Here is a 15,306-nt window from a genome sequence, read left to right as displayed (position 1 = left end):
TGCAAAAATGACCATACTTGCTAAACTGAATTACCAGCCTTTGTGTTACCGCGGACATCCAAACTGACTGGACAGTATCAATCAGGAGTTGATGGGCTAACAAAGGGTGTGAGGCTTTTTTGATATTTCTATTGGCTGCTTAGAAAATCTCTTTCAAAGTTGGACAATAGAAAACTTCCTGACTGCTGTTACTCGATGGGACGTCACAAGACAAATATTTTAATTTTCACAAAAGCTTCACACCCTTTGGTGCGCTAACATCTGACGAACAGTTTGACCAAGTTTCGTTGAAATGCGATAAATCTACATACCCTATTAATTCATTTGAATAGAGGTAATTCACGCAAAAATCAACCTTGAGTTTTTGGCCTCGAAAGAAATTCACAGTTTTCGTACCTCACTGAAGCAGTTGTCAACGTGGCCATGCCGCCAACCAATGAAATGCAGCTTTAAACTTCCCAGCGGGCTTCAGTAACACTTCCCGGGAATGAATGTGCAATGTTTACATTTACAGTACATCTTCATATCTTACATCGTCTGCCGTGAAACATTCAGCATCTAAACTGAATCAGCAGATAAATGATAAAGAAGGAAAAGGGAAAAAAGTGGAATGCTAGCAGAATAGCCTTGAACAGGTCTACTCGGCAAGCCAAGTCGAGTGCAGATATTTACACATTTACGAAAAAGACTAAATGCACAATTCATCAGCCTGTTTGTTTTAGTAGAATATGGAAAAACACTCTATAAAGCAGGGGAAAGGAGCATTTGGAGAAGCTGCCTTGTCAGATATCAGCAATTAAATTCGTCGGTAATTCTGCGGCAATCAACTTTTGTGCCAGAAGAAGCTAGAGCAGGGCATCGACGAAACATTCGCTTGTGATTTGCGCTTGCCTTTAAATGTGGGAATGAGAAGCGCCTAGTCTATCACTTAACAGACCAAAACAATCAACAACAGCAAAGATTTCTCTGTGAGAAATTCCAAGACGAAAACAAAAGAAGTGAAATACGACTCTGCTCAACTCAAAGGTTGACACATTTTAATTGGCTTATCACAGTTTGCGGTTCATTGACTCGTTTTAAGAATTTACGCTTTTGTGGATAACTCGTTCGCGTTTTAAGTTTTTGAAATAATTTTGTTTGGAAAATTCAGATAAAGTAAAAGTCTTGAATTTGGTGTAAAAAATAATTTTGGACAAAATAGGCCCTTGAAGGTCTACAGTAACCTTAAACTCTAGTCAATGTTAATCCTCTCTTAGTTCAGTTTTCTAAAAAAAACTATGAAATAAATAATAAATTCACAAAAGAGCTGGTTCAGTCATAGATGTCAGGGCTGTCATTAAGGGCTGCAAGCGGTAACACCTGTTACGGCTGAGTATGCTTGATTTTTCCTTGATGCTATGGGTGAAATTCCCTGTTGTTTAGAGAATTCACCCACAAAGTAACAAATTTGCTATGGGTGTGGAGAATAAGGCTACAGGTGACTAAAAAATTAATGATAACCCTGGATGTACCTTGAATCCTCTATAGACCATCCCTTTCTCAAAGAGTTGTTTGAATGTCCACCTGTTCAAAACAAAGTGTTTTGGAGACATTATTTAAACATTGAATTATAATTCCTTTTTGCGACATACATGTATTAGATGAAGGATTACTGTATTAATCTAACATACCAAACAGACTCCATAAACCAGGGATAAAGTGTCTTATAGTCATTGTCAAAATCAATCCATCGTCCCATCCTCTTGACAATAAACTGAAAGATTACAGGGTAAGTGGTCAGCAAACATCAACCCAACAACACCCCCATCTTTAATTGATTTACAAGTAATCAATTGATATACCATTTACTATATCATAAAACTAACAGTCCAGTTCTTTTTAAAACCCTTATTAATATATCTATCATCTGGAAGAAGCTACAGCACATGCAACCTATTCAAGTCCAAACTACTATGCAGCCTTTGACCAGTTTGTTGACATGGTCTGTTAATTTGAATAAAGAAATCATCCACAACACTATTACTGCCCAGCCTGCTTTTTTACCCAAATCACATTTTAATTCTGCAAACCAAACCAAGATGAGCCCATTTGAAGATGAAATCATGGGAGACTCGGATATGTTAATAAAGTTCACTATACCCGCTATAGCATAATTATAACTGCCCCCAGTGGGGGGAAATAAGAGGTCTTTTTTTCACTATTATTTTTTCAAGTGCACTCTAAAAGATACTTTGACAGCTAAAAATAGTGCTGTTCTGTCATGAACACCATAAGTGAGACCAAGATTCTTGTCTATGATTTATACCCCTAAGCAAGTTTTAAGCCAGGATTTGAAAAGTGGACATCCAAAATGCACTACAGGGCCTGCTAAAATGAACAATTTATAAGGCAACATCTGAAAAATGAAACAATTTTGTTTAAAAAGTGGCCATCCACAGGCTGCCTGGACACCCATCTGGCTAAAAGCCTGCCCCTAAGCAATACAATGAGCATTCCCAACTTTTTCATTGGGGAGTCACCCCCTCCCCCCAAACTGGTACTATTCCACTTGCTTACATGACGTTGATGATTTGCTTTCATAAATACCAGGCCTTACAGGTAGCAACCATACACATTGAAAGCATCTATTATATTTTATCAAATGATATTACTATCCAGTAAATATTATTTCATACATTTAAATGAAAAAAATTATGCAAATACTTCTTTTTTTTAATTTCCAGACTATGATCACTGAGTGTTTCCTGGACAATTTGTCTGAAAACTCACCTCCCATTCATTAGAATAGCGCATCACAATCTGCCGACACTCTTGGTTGTAGTTAGCTATTCCCATTTTCATAACATCATCTGGACTCTTCAAATAGAGCACAACAATTTTATATTATAAGAAAATAAACCTCAAATAAAGATAATGTCTAAAGATATCCATTGTCTGTAATCAGAATAAGATCAGTTCATTCATTTACAATTTTGTCTTAGAAAATTAGGAAAAGTTATTGTGCCAAGAGATGACAAGCACTGTCCTCAATTCAGGTAATGGTAGTAGTCTGTTTCTGAAAAAAACAGGACTTTGGTTACTCCCACTTATCCTCCACAATAACATTCACTTCTGTTCCCAACCAGTAGTTCTACTTTACACATTTCACCAATTTGAGAATTTTGAGAGGCTCTGAAAAGTGATGTCAATTATAAAGCTTCCACTAAAACTTCCACTAAATATTTTTTTAAAATAGCTTTTCAAGCCATCTCATTGATTGGTTGTCATATTCAAACAAACTGTTAAATTTCAAATAATCAAAACCTTTTTTTAACCTGTCAGTCAACACTCGCATCAAGCTGCTTTGTTTGACATTGAGTAGCTTGTAAAGGTAATTGATATACAGCAATAGTTATTGGAACTTTGCAAAGATCAAGAGATCAAAGACTGCCGTGGATGCAGTTAATTACATTGACCAAACGAACGGTCAACCCATACCACTGTAAAAGGGGCCAACTGCAATTTTGTAACCCATCAAAGGGCAGCAGATATTTTCAGCAGCCCTACCAATTGATAGTGCTTTGAATCTTATCTCTCATGCATTAATTAAACCAGTTGAAACTTGTCAAGAACCAATAGGGTAATAATTTATTTGTCTTTAACTGCATATAGAGGTCAAGAGGAGTTGCCATTTCTCAATGAGCAGAATGAGAAGGGATCTCTCCTTCACAGGGAAATGATTTACAAGTAATCTTTGACAAACGTTCAATTAACATTCATTTTATGACCTTTAACAATTTTCTTGTTCAGTGGTGATTAAAAGAAAGCTACATGTACACTAATCTTACCTTGATACCCAACTTCTGGTCAATTTCATATTCCTAGAAGGCAAAATATATTGTATACATTTACATGTATGTATATGCTACAATATATTTTAGAATACAAAAACGAATCTGTAGTACATGTATGTATTGTGTGCTTGTTTTGCCATTACCTACGTGTACATAATTTTGATTAATTTAAGTTACCAACAGTATTCCTTTAGTTGAGTAAAAATATTGATTACCAACTATGTAGCAGACTTACAAAAACTTCTGAAGTAGACATAATAAGAAACGAGACACTGAAGCCGAGTCAATGTTTTAGCGATCAAAAGCTTTCAATGCTGTCAGAGCGTCTTTCTTACATTTAAGTGAATGTGACAGGAATCTATTTGTCCTGTGAGCTAACGGCTGGACCACATCAGGAGCCAAAACATCCTCGTATGGGGCAGGAGGTTCAGATCCAACTTCAGAAGGGGAATTCACGAGACCTTGGAAATTCTGTGCCACTGAATTGGATTTGTCCTACTTTTATTTTTATTTTTATTTATCTTGTTTCTTATTATATACTATAATGTTTTGGCAAGACAATATTATTTAATTCTTGCGTTTTAAACAGATATAAAATGTATTTTTGTTCAATATTGAATCATACCACTGGAAGACCATGACAGTCCCATCCAAAACGCCTCTCAACATGATAACCAGACTGATGCGCAAATCTGGTAACTATGTCCTGTGAACATATACATGTAACAACCACAATTACCATACTGGACAAACCTATACTGTACAACCAGCTGGCACAAACTAGAAATCTTGGCATTTTTAATAACAATTGAACTGATGGATGGCTTTTGAATCTGGAGAAATTACCGTAAAACCCGCAAGTGAGCCATAACTGTAGATAAGCTACACCTGCCAGTTTGAAGCCTAAATAACATTTACAAGTTCAAGTACTGATGATAAATACGTGTACCAGTTGGAAACAGACAAGGTTCCTTTTAAGATGCTCAGTACTATGGCACTTTCAGCTTATTACATGTTTTTTTTTTTTTTTTTACATGTTTATTACATCATGCCATAGATAACCTCCAACACCAATTTTGAACGCAAATCTTTAGCAAAGGTTCATCTTTAACATGGACATTTTTCAGTTATTGTTACAACAAAACAATAACAACAGCCACTACATCCTGGTAATTTGTCATAAGAGTAACACAACTTAGAATGCCAGTAGTCAAAACCAAGATTCTCCTGCTGGGAATAGGGACAAGAGACCAGGGATCGTTGCTCTCCCTCAAATCATTGCTCTGTACGTCATCAAAGATTATGGCTGGTTTGCAGTGTCATGCCATCAAAAATAAAAATCATAACCATTCAGTAAATTACGTCAAGAAGCTGGGATATGAAAGATGATTGATATATAAACAACCTCGCCAAGATTTAGGTCTGTGCGGTTTTTCATTCTTCCGTTACTCGGAGAAGTGTTTCACTCAAATTTATAGAGTTTAGTATGGAGTCGCCATGTTTGTGCCCCTCTGAGGGACACAAACATGGCGGGTGTAAAGTAACAGAAACATCTGTCATTGAGTTTTGCCATTGAAACGAAAAGTTATTACTCTAGAGCTCCGACAAATTGAAATTAACACTTCTCATAGAGCAACAACTGTTTAGTTAGCAAAAACTTGTCAATGAGCAATAACACATCTTTTGACCTACTCAAGAGTCTTATCAGGCTGCCATTTTAATGTCACATAAGGCATAAACTTGGAAATTCAAACGTGCCCTATTTCAAAATGACGAACCCTGTTGAGCTTAAACGCTGCAAAACATCAAGTTATTAGAGGGCCTTACGTCTGATGAAACTTAAACTTCAGAGGGATTGGTAATTTCTTATTTTGGAAAATGATGACATTGCATGAAAAGTGGCAATACATTGTGTAGTCATATGAATTTTATCCATATCGGTTTTGTTTTTCCTTAACAATTCTCCAGATAAGAGACAAAAAAATATTTTAATGAAAACCCCTGCAATAATTAAATATGCAACCATTTGCATGTGTTACCATTTCTAAAAGGAAAGGCCTCGGGCAGAGAAGGTGTACTGTTTGTACACTAAATGAGTCAGTGAAAAGCTGAACATACCTTTATAGTACCAGCAAGAATGTGTCCATAATGAGGCAAGCCAGTGGCAAATGGAGGTCCATCATAGAAACTGTACCTAAGTAAATTATTACCCAAAACATAGGTTATTACACTCTGTAAAAATCATAGTAGAAAAATGACAAATGCTCCTGAATGATCTCTTTACATCCTGAAATTATTGAGCATCGCGAGGATCAAAAAACAAAAGTCAGAAGAATTTCTGATCCACATTAACAAAACTCAATATATGAATATATATTCATGACTAGAATGTGCACTGTTTTATGAGTAACACACTCTTATGATTTTCAAAATACCAGAATACCAATCTGAGAAATCCCCTGTGACCCTGAAAATATTCCAGTCTACGCCCCCCTCCCTGCCTCCCCTACCCCCACCTTCAGAATCCCGAGATAACACTCGTGGTATGGGTATGGATATTTTCTGAAACCGCCTAGTAACAGACTCTGTTACTGGTGCATTTTTGATGTATCAATCTGGACATAAATTCACACGTAGTATTTATGACCTCTGGATTGTTGGATTGTTATCACAGTAAAGCTAAATCATAAATATAGTAATCCCTAATTAATCCACCTACCATACAAAATAATAATAGTCTGCTGAATTGTTTCCAGTTAACAATGAGTGTCAGGATTTATACCATGCCATAGAAAATATAGCCAAATATCAGAATACAGGAAAACCATTGTATATTCAACAGTATTACATCCAACCTTCCCATCATGCACCGTGCGTATGTCTCATCAATTATGTTGGCCACTGTATTTTCTATGGCATGGTATAAAAGAGATATGCAATGCTCTCTTGTGGTATATACCATGGAATATCCTACTAGTCACTTGTATTTTCTTGGTTTACACACTAGCCTAAAGGCTCATGTGTATACAAAGAAAATTCACATGACATCTTTAAATTACATGTACCTATTATCATGTTTCCTCTATTTTTGTTACTAACTTATCCTTTAACATTCCAATTTATTTTTGCAAGTCCCAGTCCCCTCTCTTTTCCAAGTCAAGAGGGGTCGGCAAAAATTGTCCCCAATTAATATAAACTTAAATGTTGATGAAATATATTTGGCAGAATTTTCCAAAAGAGAGTTCAGGCCTTTTGAAAAGAAGTGAAAATAAATTTTTCAAACCTTGGTTTGTCCTTTGACTGGCGCAAACACGACTGGAAAGCGTCCAACTCTTCCCAAAGTTTCAATATATTCTCTTCCTCTTTAGGAAAATCGTGGTTCTCAGCAGCTCCAGCGGCCATAGAGAACGAGTCGTCGTGTCCAAAAGAGCAAAAAAATCGAAACGATGATAATTTAGGGCTGATAAATCGACGAGGTTTCAACAAAAAAGTTCCCGAAAGGTACTTCCACATGGAAGCGAAAGACTCACCCTATCCCGGGATGCACAGGTAACGCAATATTTCCCAGAAGCCTTTTCCCGGCTGCGACGATCCAAAACAAAATGGCGTCCACTTACGTGAAAAAGGTAAGTGATCTTCTAAACAGAAAAGATTTAGCTTTCAACATGTAAAACTGGATTTCTTTCCAGCACGAGACTGCATAATTATGGAGTGGCATGCATGTAAATAAATGGGTATGCAAGTCTTCTTTAGAGGCTAAAGTTATTGAAGTGAGAAATCGGCTAAACTTCGTACACCAGAATACAGGGCCACTTTAATTTAACCATCCACCGGACTAACCGGTTCGTTTGCTCCTTTGTAAGCGCTGCCGAGCCAAAAGAGCTACTAAATACATAGACGTAAGACTTAACGCGCATATAGATTATTCCTCGTTCCTTCATCCAATAAGTTGATGTGCAAAAGCGGCCCTGTGTTGTATAGTTGCCCCCTCAGAGGGGGGGGGGGGGGGGAGGTGCTGCCATATATGGGCTATATAGGTATGTGCCGCTGTGAAGGGTATGGTTTTCAAGCAGTTTACTCTAGGATAGGGTATATAAATCAGAGCGTTTGGGTCTAAAATAAGGTATCATTTTTCACGAAACTGACCATTTGGTTGAAGATTTTATCTAAACTAAGGAAACCAGGCATTGCCACTCAAAATATAAAAAAATTAAATCAGCAAGTTTAAATTTTTGTAACTCAGCCTCAACATCGTCGATAGATGACTATCATAAAACACTACTGGATATCATTAACTGTCAAAAATCGGGATTCACACAGAAATCGGTGGTTTTAATACTGGTTACTCTAGTATAGGGTAGCAAAATGCAGCTGGACTAGCTCTAGTATAGGCTAAGGGTTCCAGGGTCCCAGTGGCACATCCCCACCCAGAAATTCCTAAAGTACCCCTCTCCCCCCCCCCCCCCCCCCCCCAGGTTGCCCCCATTTGAAAACATGACTGTAATGACCTTTGATTTAATTTGTAGTCAACGGCATTGGTCGGTTTGGCAGTTTCCAAAGCGCCAAGAGAGGTAAGATAAGTTTTGGTGTTGCTTTCCTCACGTCCACCCACAGCTGAGGTTAATCATTAATCTGAACTAAAAGCCATCTTGAATGATTCCTGATAGTTTTCATTTTGAAAAACTTTTGTTTAGATGGTGGGAAACACAGTGTGTAATGGGTAGTGTACTGGACTTTGGCAGAGCATTCTGGAATCAAGTCCTTTTTGGGGTGATTGTGTTCTTGAGCAAGAGACTTTACTTTCAAAGTCCTTGCTCTACCCAGGTGTATATATGGGTATCGGCAAAGCTAATGTTGGGGGCCGGGAGAGGCGTATAAAAAGGACAGGGGTGGTCGTCAGAAATTTTGAAATTTCTTAACCCCTGATGGGTACAACGAGCACCCCTGTTCTTTTTATATAGGAGTCCCCACCCTGGGGCTGCGGATAACCCCGAGATGGACTAGCATTCCATTCCAAGGGGACATAGAAATACTATTAGTTGCTTCATTTCATTGAATCTGAAGACAAGCACTGGCCTGAAGGGCCAGTAATCTGTTTAGATGTGGTCTGTTACAGTATAGAGAGCTCCTGATGCCAAACCAGTTGCTGACAATTATCTGCAATAATTGTTGATGAAAATAAGCAATTGAGTGCGCAAGGAACACGTTATGATTTTACTTTCTTTCTTGACAGACCCTTACAAAACTATATAAAGAGACACTACAGGTGTTGGGAAGCATGCCAAAAAGTGCTCAGTACAGAGTACATACAGAACAGATCACCAAACAAAGACTAAGTCTTGTAGCGCAGGTACGGTCAGTTTAGACTGCTGGTTGGTTAGAATCCTGTTACAATTTCAAATGCTCCTAATCCAAACAATGGGCTATTGTGACTATGGAGCAAATGCAAAACCTCTTTTGTTGCTGATTGAAGTCCACTGAGGCCATAATTCTCTCTCTCAAAGAGGTGAATTGGTCATTTAGTTGCACAGTTATGTTATTCAGTATTATCTTCAATAGTATGGGATTTTGTTAAATTTGTTTGTGGTGTAATGCAATGTAGATTGACAGGTTGCCAATATGACAAAAAAAAAGGTGTATTGAAATCTTGGCATGTGTACAGTAGGACCCTGAAAAAAACCAGCTCAGAAATGACCCCTCCTCCCCCCACCCCTCTCACTGCCTTAGTTTGAACTAAGTATCATTTAGTGGCCTTTAGAAATATAAAATTTGTATGGATTTTGTTAAGGAGAATGACATACCAACACTGGAGAAGAAACTTGGAGCTGGACAAATTGAAGAAGTTATTAAACAGGTGACAAATAATATTAAAATATAATTATTTAATATTATTATTATTATTATTATTATTATTATTATTATTATTATTATTATTATTATTATTATTATAACTGTTAAGCTGATGAGCAATGCAATTCCAACAAAATGAATTGAAATTCAATGAAAGTCTGAGGACTGATCTTACATGTATATGTTTAAAAATTCGATATTTTGTGCTGATCTCTCTGACTCTCAAAATCACATTATTTCTGATCATGATGGTTATAATAATAAAATTACTATACATGTAGTTACTTCCTCTAACCTTACTTGGTGGTTACTTTTTTCCAAGCTGTACATTTCAGGACTTTGTTCCACATAATAATTATCAGACTTTTCTTCCATTTGAAGGCTGAAGATGAGTTCTCTTTAGCCAAGAAAATGCAAGAGTGGCAACCATGGGAACCCCTGCAAAATCCTCCACCAGCAGATCAGTGGAATTGGCCATAACAATTTGGATGGTACTAAAGTTAGCCTACCTTTAGTGGCATTTAACTAAAAGAAATATGTTTCTTGAGACTGCAGTATGAACAATCTAAGCAGTCATTACTGAAAGACAGTCAGTGAATACTTAATTTTGCTGGTACAATATTCAACATTTTGTATATCTGTAACTCACCTTAATAGTGTTGTACTTTACTTTTTAATAGTTTAAATGTATGTGAGCTGAATAAACATTGATTGTACAAGCCGTGGTTGTTACCTTGTACTCAGTGAATAATAATTGAACAAGTCTGTGACCACTGATTTGTGAATTCATATGGGAAGTAATATATCAAACACAAAGGACAGTGTTTGACCACATTTCCAAACGCCTAGAAGAGAGTTGAAAATGTGATGTGTAGCGGAGTATTTTTAACGAACATCGAGGTGTTTGGAAATGTGGTCAAACACTGTCTTGAGTATTTGATATATCTTCTCAATCAAAACTAAAACTAAGGATAAAACGGAGAAATAAAATCATAAAAATCTTTGCTAATTAAGATCAGATATCCAAACACGTCACGGTCATGATTTCCTTGGTTTAAACTTGATGGATTATTAATGAGCTTGAGAAGTTGGGTTGAGAGCTTGGCATTAAATCTAGTTCACAAGCGCTCTCTCGACTTTTCGGATAATAAGGCCTTGCTTTGTATTGTTCAAAAAACCGTTTTTCTTTTAATTTGACTTTTTTATTTCGTTAACACCTTTTTGGGGGTATGAGGGGTTTAATATCACGGGTGCTTCACAAATGTTTTGGTTCAAATAGTTTGAAGGGATTTGATAGGAAGAATTTAGTTCACACAAGAAAACTACTTTTAACCACAGTCCAAAAAAAGATATAATTACTTTCCTTTCTCCAGTGATGAAATGAATGAAGGAAACACATCAATTAAGTTGTGCTCACATTCATTCGTATACTTTTTGTTTGTTTCACTTTCTATTCTCTATCTATACTGACTTAATCCATGATATGAACAATAAACTTTTTAATAAATATTTTCTTTTTCTCGTTACATGTGTTCTCATTTTAACTAAATATTAGAAACAAACTGGAACAACATCTAGACATACATTATACTGCAATGAGTTTCAACTGTCTGACTCTGAATCAGGACACAATGTTAAAACTACGCATTCATTTTAAACTAAGCAATTCCTTAAAGATAAACATGAGATACCTTCTACCTGGAATAAAACATTTCATTAAATTTTGTTCCTTCCTGCAGTAAAAATGGTTCAGGCATTGAGCTTAAAAATCAATGACCATTGTAAAAAGACCAGTTTCTTGCTTCTGCAGATGATATTGTGTCATAAGTTTGTTGAAGATGAGGTGATAAATAGTTCATTTGCTTCGATGTGAAGGTTTGCCCCATAGTTCTGTGTTGAATATGAGTGCCAGCATTGAATGATAATATTTACAGTGGCATTAAGGATACACACAAATCAATTATGAAAATCTAAGGATCCAAGTCGCTAAAAGCAGTAAACATTTTCCTAGCAGAACATTTGAGAAGTTTCTAATGAGGTGTAACATGGGTAGTACAAACAGTTATACTAAGATATATTTAAACCTAACACAAACAAAATTATGTGCTTAAGGGTGTGCATTGTTGCTACACCTGTGTCCCTGATACATGACCTCAACTGACCTGGAAAGGCTTGCTATTGCACAACATTTAAGAAAAGCTTCAAATTCCTAATGGCCTATTTCAAACCAAAGTGGTCAAATTCTTAACTCTATTTATAAAGTTGTGACTTTTGAAACTGTCCCATGGAAAATGTGGCTTTTCCAAGCCCCTAAAAATTAAAATTCCTGGGAGGGCATGCCCCTTAACCCCCGTAGTGGCTTGTGTTCTCACTGCTCAATAAAGACTCAATAAACTACCTCTTTGGAGTGTAATCATGAAATGCATGCCATGCCCCTCAAACACAAGGTAATTTTAGAGATCTGGGAATCAAAATAGCATGTGGAAAACTTCCATTTTTTGATCTGTAATCAAAGAATGACATGTGCTGCACAACCAAAAACTGTGAGGAGTACCCACGTTGGGCTTGTTTTGCATTGGTTGTGGTACTGGACTACTTTGATTGCCAACATTTCGTTTCATATCAATAAGATAGGGACCCACATATAGACTTGCCTCCTTGTTTAGGGAACGGATGACAGCAGTGCACATGTATCTTATGTAGGCCTTTCCACAAATATCACATAAAATCGCATAAATATCTTACCTGAAATTCTCAAAAAATTGCCTAAATATCACAAAAAATGTTCTAAATATCTCGAAAGTCCTTTAAATATCTCTCATTTTTGTGGCAACAATACACCAATTTTGAATTTTGAAAATTGTCTCACAGTAGTGGGCATTGAGGAAGAAGATTGAGGCAATTTGATGTCACCAGCATCCACCATTTTCTAAAATTGCTCTTTCAGTGCTGGAATACATTTTTGAGTGGAAAATCACTGAACTGGATTGTTTCTGGCATAAGACTGAGTATTGTTTCAAGGGAATATCGAGGAAAACTCATGGCTAGGCCAAAACAAGCTATGAATACTTCTAAATATCCCTAAATTTTCTAAATATCTTAATATTCTCTAAATATCTCAGAAACTTCTAATATCCCTAAAATACCTGGATATTTGTGGAAAGGCCTAATGTTATCAATTTTTTAATATTATGCCATTGTTATAATCTCAGTTTGTTCCAAGAGCCAAAGAAAGGCTTTACTTACACCGTTGTTTTGCAGCAAGAGCAACAACAGTTTTGGCTTTTTTAGCCTGAGCATTTAGCTGCAGGCTAGCAAAGTTAGTTAAAATCCTCAAATTGAGAACTTGACTGTATAATACAAAACAATCACTTGTGCATGCATAGCACAAGGCTATAGCCAGGATGTAATTAAATCTAGGGTCTGCTGGAGCAGATTATTTCACAGTAAACAGGGGGACAAAATGCATTGAATTGATTAATTTAAATATTAATTTAAAAGAGAATCAATCTGATTGTGCCAACCCTTATGCAAACTATAAGTTAAGGGTAGAAATACCTTCACAAACCAGACAAACATTATATCTGGTAAAACAGTATAGATATGAATATGGCACAACATCGCCTTGTGTTATATGATGTACATATGTTTTCAAGTTCGTTTGTCTATCTTTTCAAACAGCTGCCTAAAATGGGTTGTTAATGGACGCTGCATGACTCCTTTGTGTGGTTGCACCATTGAATTATTTGGCTGTGTGAGTTGACTGAGGACTCTACTGTGAGCAGTGTTATAGACTGGTGTATCAATGAGGGACCTTATTGACTGTTGGTGGTGACGGTCTTGGTTTTGATTAGAACTGGTGTTACTTTCACTTGTAATACAAGCTTCAGCAGAGTCATTACTAGAAGAATGCTGTCGTGTGACTTCAGCTACCAAGGCAGATGAGTTAACGGCAACATTTTGAACACTACACAGCTCTTCTTTCAATGAAGGTTTGGCTTTACCATAGGAGTTGTACTGTTCTTCCTGACCGGGGAGTTTGAGTGTAACATTGTCATATGGCTGTTCTGGTTCCAACCTTTCAACATTATCAAGGTAGCATGGCTCTGAGGACTGGGGAATTGTTACTTCATCACTTGTGTCCTTAGTTGGAATCTGATCATCTTCTGTGGCTGTCAACTCATCTTCCTCAGTGTCTGAATGGTCTGAGCCAAATGGGCTGTTACACACTGTTTGTACACCATCTGATGATAAAGGACTTCCTACCAAAGTTGTTTCACTTGGTGAGTGTAAAACATCAGCTTGAACTGGTTCTACATCATCTGACAACTGCTGATCTAGAGGAGTTGGAGCTTGTTCATGCATGGTAGATACTGTATCAGTGCTACTCCTTGGGCAATCCACCGCTGTTTGTAACTCACTAGATTGTTCTTCCTCTAATGAATGAGCAACATCTATTCCACCCTGATCCTCCAAATTTGGAAAGATTTTTGCTACCTCTCTTTCCTCCCTAGCAATTAGTGGCTGCTGATTAAAACTGAGCCCTACTCTTCTTTGACCAAATGTGGACATTTGTTGAATTGGCCTGGGTTGCTGAGGTACATATTGAGCATGTTGGACAGAGGGCATTTCATACACAGCCTCTCTTGTGTAGAAGTCATTTGGTACAAACTGAGGCTGGAGAGATGGTGCACCTCCCATAGTGTGCGAAAATCCAGAGTTAGCAACAGGCACATAATCATGATGCATTATGTAAGGTACATTTGATGGTTGTCTCATCATGAAATGCTGTCTGTACCCTTGGTTAGCCATAGGGATGTACTGTTGTGGTACTACACTGTAAGACTGCACTTGACTGTTAAAGTACATCCCCTGGTTAGAATGATGTAATGGAGGTATGAAGCACGGTTGGTACTGTAATGGCTGTGTTGCATAGCTTGGCATCATACTACCCATGACTGGGGGTGGTGTCTGTGCAACATGTGCCCACATAGGTACTTGAAGTCCTATAACTGGTCCACACCCATATGCAGCTGGTGGCTGAAGAGAGAAACTTTGTGTTATGCTGTGACAATCCTTTACCCTTGTAGAAAGATACATGAAAGGTCAACCCTAAAACAAGTACACTTAAACTGCTACTACTCCCTTATATATAGGTATATATTATGTTGGTTTAGGCTATATAGGTACCCCAAAGGGTATGGTTCTTCAGTCATTTTGGTCAGAAATAGAGTATCAATTTTGGCCTCTCTGGTCATAAATAGGGTATGGTTTTTGCACTCCAGCCTTGATATGGGTATGTTTTTAACAAGAAGCTACTTTTTCATCATTATTGATAAGACCATGAACAAAGGCCCTTCACAAATTATGTTTGCAGCAATTTAACATTGATCTGAACTAGGGAACTAAGAGGCATTCAACTCAATTCAGAGTCCAGAACGCTGACTACAGGAAACTGCCCTTCCCTAATAAAATACAAAAAAAAAACTGCCCTTCCCTTTGTATTTGCAGGAAAAGAGAGGATCCTGTAAATGTGAGCATTGATCATGTGCTTTGGGACTAATAACGACTGTATTTTGAATCAGTGACAGATCAAGTGTTTATAAGGAGGAACTATATCTGC

The 15,306-nt window shown here is 37.2% G+C and overlaps 3 protein-coding genes across 5 annotated transcripts in view; 1 reads left to right on the top strand and 2 right to left on the bottom strand.

Annotated features, from left to right (window-relative positions):
- LOC110054068 (isoleucine--tRNA ligase, cytoplasmic-like) overlaps positions 1–7,377 on the bottom strand; it is a 28,683-nt gene extending 21,306 nt beyond the window's left edge. For both annotated transcript variants that reach the window (XM_089273889.1, XM_089273888.1), the window contains exons 1-7: positions 7,117–7,377; positions 5,952–6,027; positions 4,459–4,539; positions 3,828–3,860; positions 2,770–2,856; positions 1,671–1,753; positions 1,512–1,563 (exon numbers count right to left, since the gene is read on the bottom strand). In XM_089273889.1, coding sequence (XP_089130015.1) covers positions 1,512–1,563; positions 1,671–1,753; positions 2,770–2,856; positions 3,828–3,860; positions 4,459–4,539; positions 5,952–6,027; positions 7,117–7,346 — 642 coding nt within the window. In that variant the 5' untranslated portion in view covers positions 7,347–7,377. The remainder of the gene's footprint in view (positions 1–1,511; positions 1,564–1,670; positions 1,754–2,769; positions 2,857–3,827; positions 3,861–4,458; positions 4,540–5,951; positions 6,028–7,116) is intronic.
- A 34-nt stretch (positions 7,378–7,411) lies between these two features.
- LOC110054067 (NADH dehydrogenase [ubiquinone] 1 alpha subcomplex subunit 5-like) lies at positions 7,412–10,402 on the top strand. Of its 2 annotated transcripts, none has more exons than XM_089273893.1 (5): positions 7,412–7,459; positions 8,360–8,404; positions 9,067–9,183; positions 9,625–9,687; positions 10,065–10,402. In XM_089273893.1, exons 1-5 carry the CDS (start codon positions 7,436–7,438, stop codon positions 10,161–10,163), a joined length of 348 nt encoding a protein of 115 aa, XP_089130019.1. In that variant the 5' UTR covers positions 7,412–7,435; the 3' UTR covers positions 10,164–10,402. The 2 variants fall into 2 exon arrangements, with proteins under 2 accessions (XP_089130019.1, XP_089130018.1); XM_089273892.1 differs by having other exon boundaries at positions 9,622–9,687.
- Positions 10,403–11,166: 764 nt separating this feature from the next.
- On the bottom strand, positions 11,167–15,306 carry LOC110054076 (uncharacterized). Its single transcript, XM_020760407.2, has one exon. It carries the CDS (start codon positions 14,781–14,783, stop codon positions 13,335–13,337), a length of 1,449 nt encoding a protein of 482 aa, XP_020616066.2. The 5' UTR covers positions 14,784–15,306; the 3' UTR covers positions 11,167–13,334.

Source organism: Orbicella faveolata, unplaced genomic scaffold (assembly GCF_042242905.1).
Source record: "Orbicella faveolata isolate gen_17 unplaced genomic scaffold, um_ofav_v1 contig_35, whole genome shotgun sequence".
NCBI lineage: Eukaryota > Metazoa > Cnidaria > Anthozoa > Scleractinia > Merulinidae > Orbicella > Orbicella faveolata.
Note: the sequence above shows the minus strand (reverse complement) of the source record. Positions and strands in the feature narration are given on the sequence as shown.

Bases quoted from the DNA above. Each gene is read 5' to 3' on its own strand.
- LOC110054067 (XM_089273892.1), top strand. From the start codon at position 7,436: ATGGCGTCCACTTACGTGAAAAAG. The intron at 9,184-9,621 runs GTACGGTCAGTT...GATTTTGTTAAG, and splicing joins GACTAAGTCTTGTAGCGCAG to GAGAATGACATACCAACACT. The intron at 9,688-10,064 runs GTGACAAATAAT...TTCCATTTGAAG, and splicing joins TTGAAGAAGTTATTAAACAG to GCTGAAGATGAGTTCTCTTT.
- LOC110054076 (XM_020760407.2), bottom strand. From the start codon at position 14,783: ATGTATCTTTCTACAAGGGTAAAGGATTGTCACAGCATAACACAAAGT.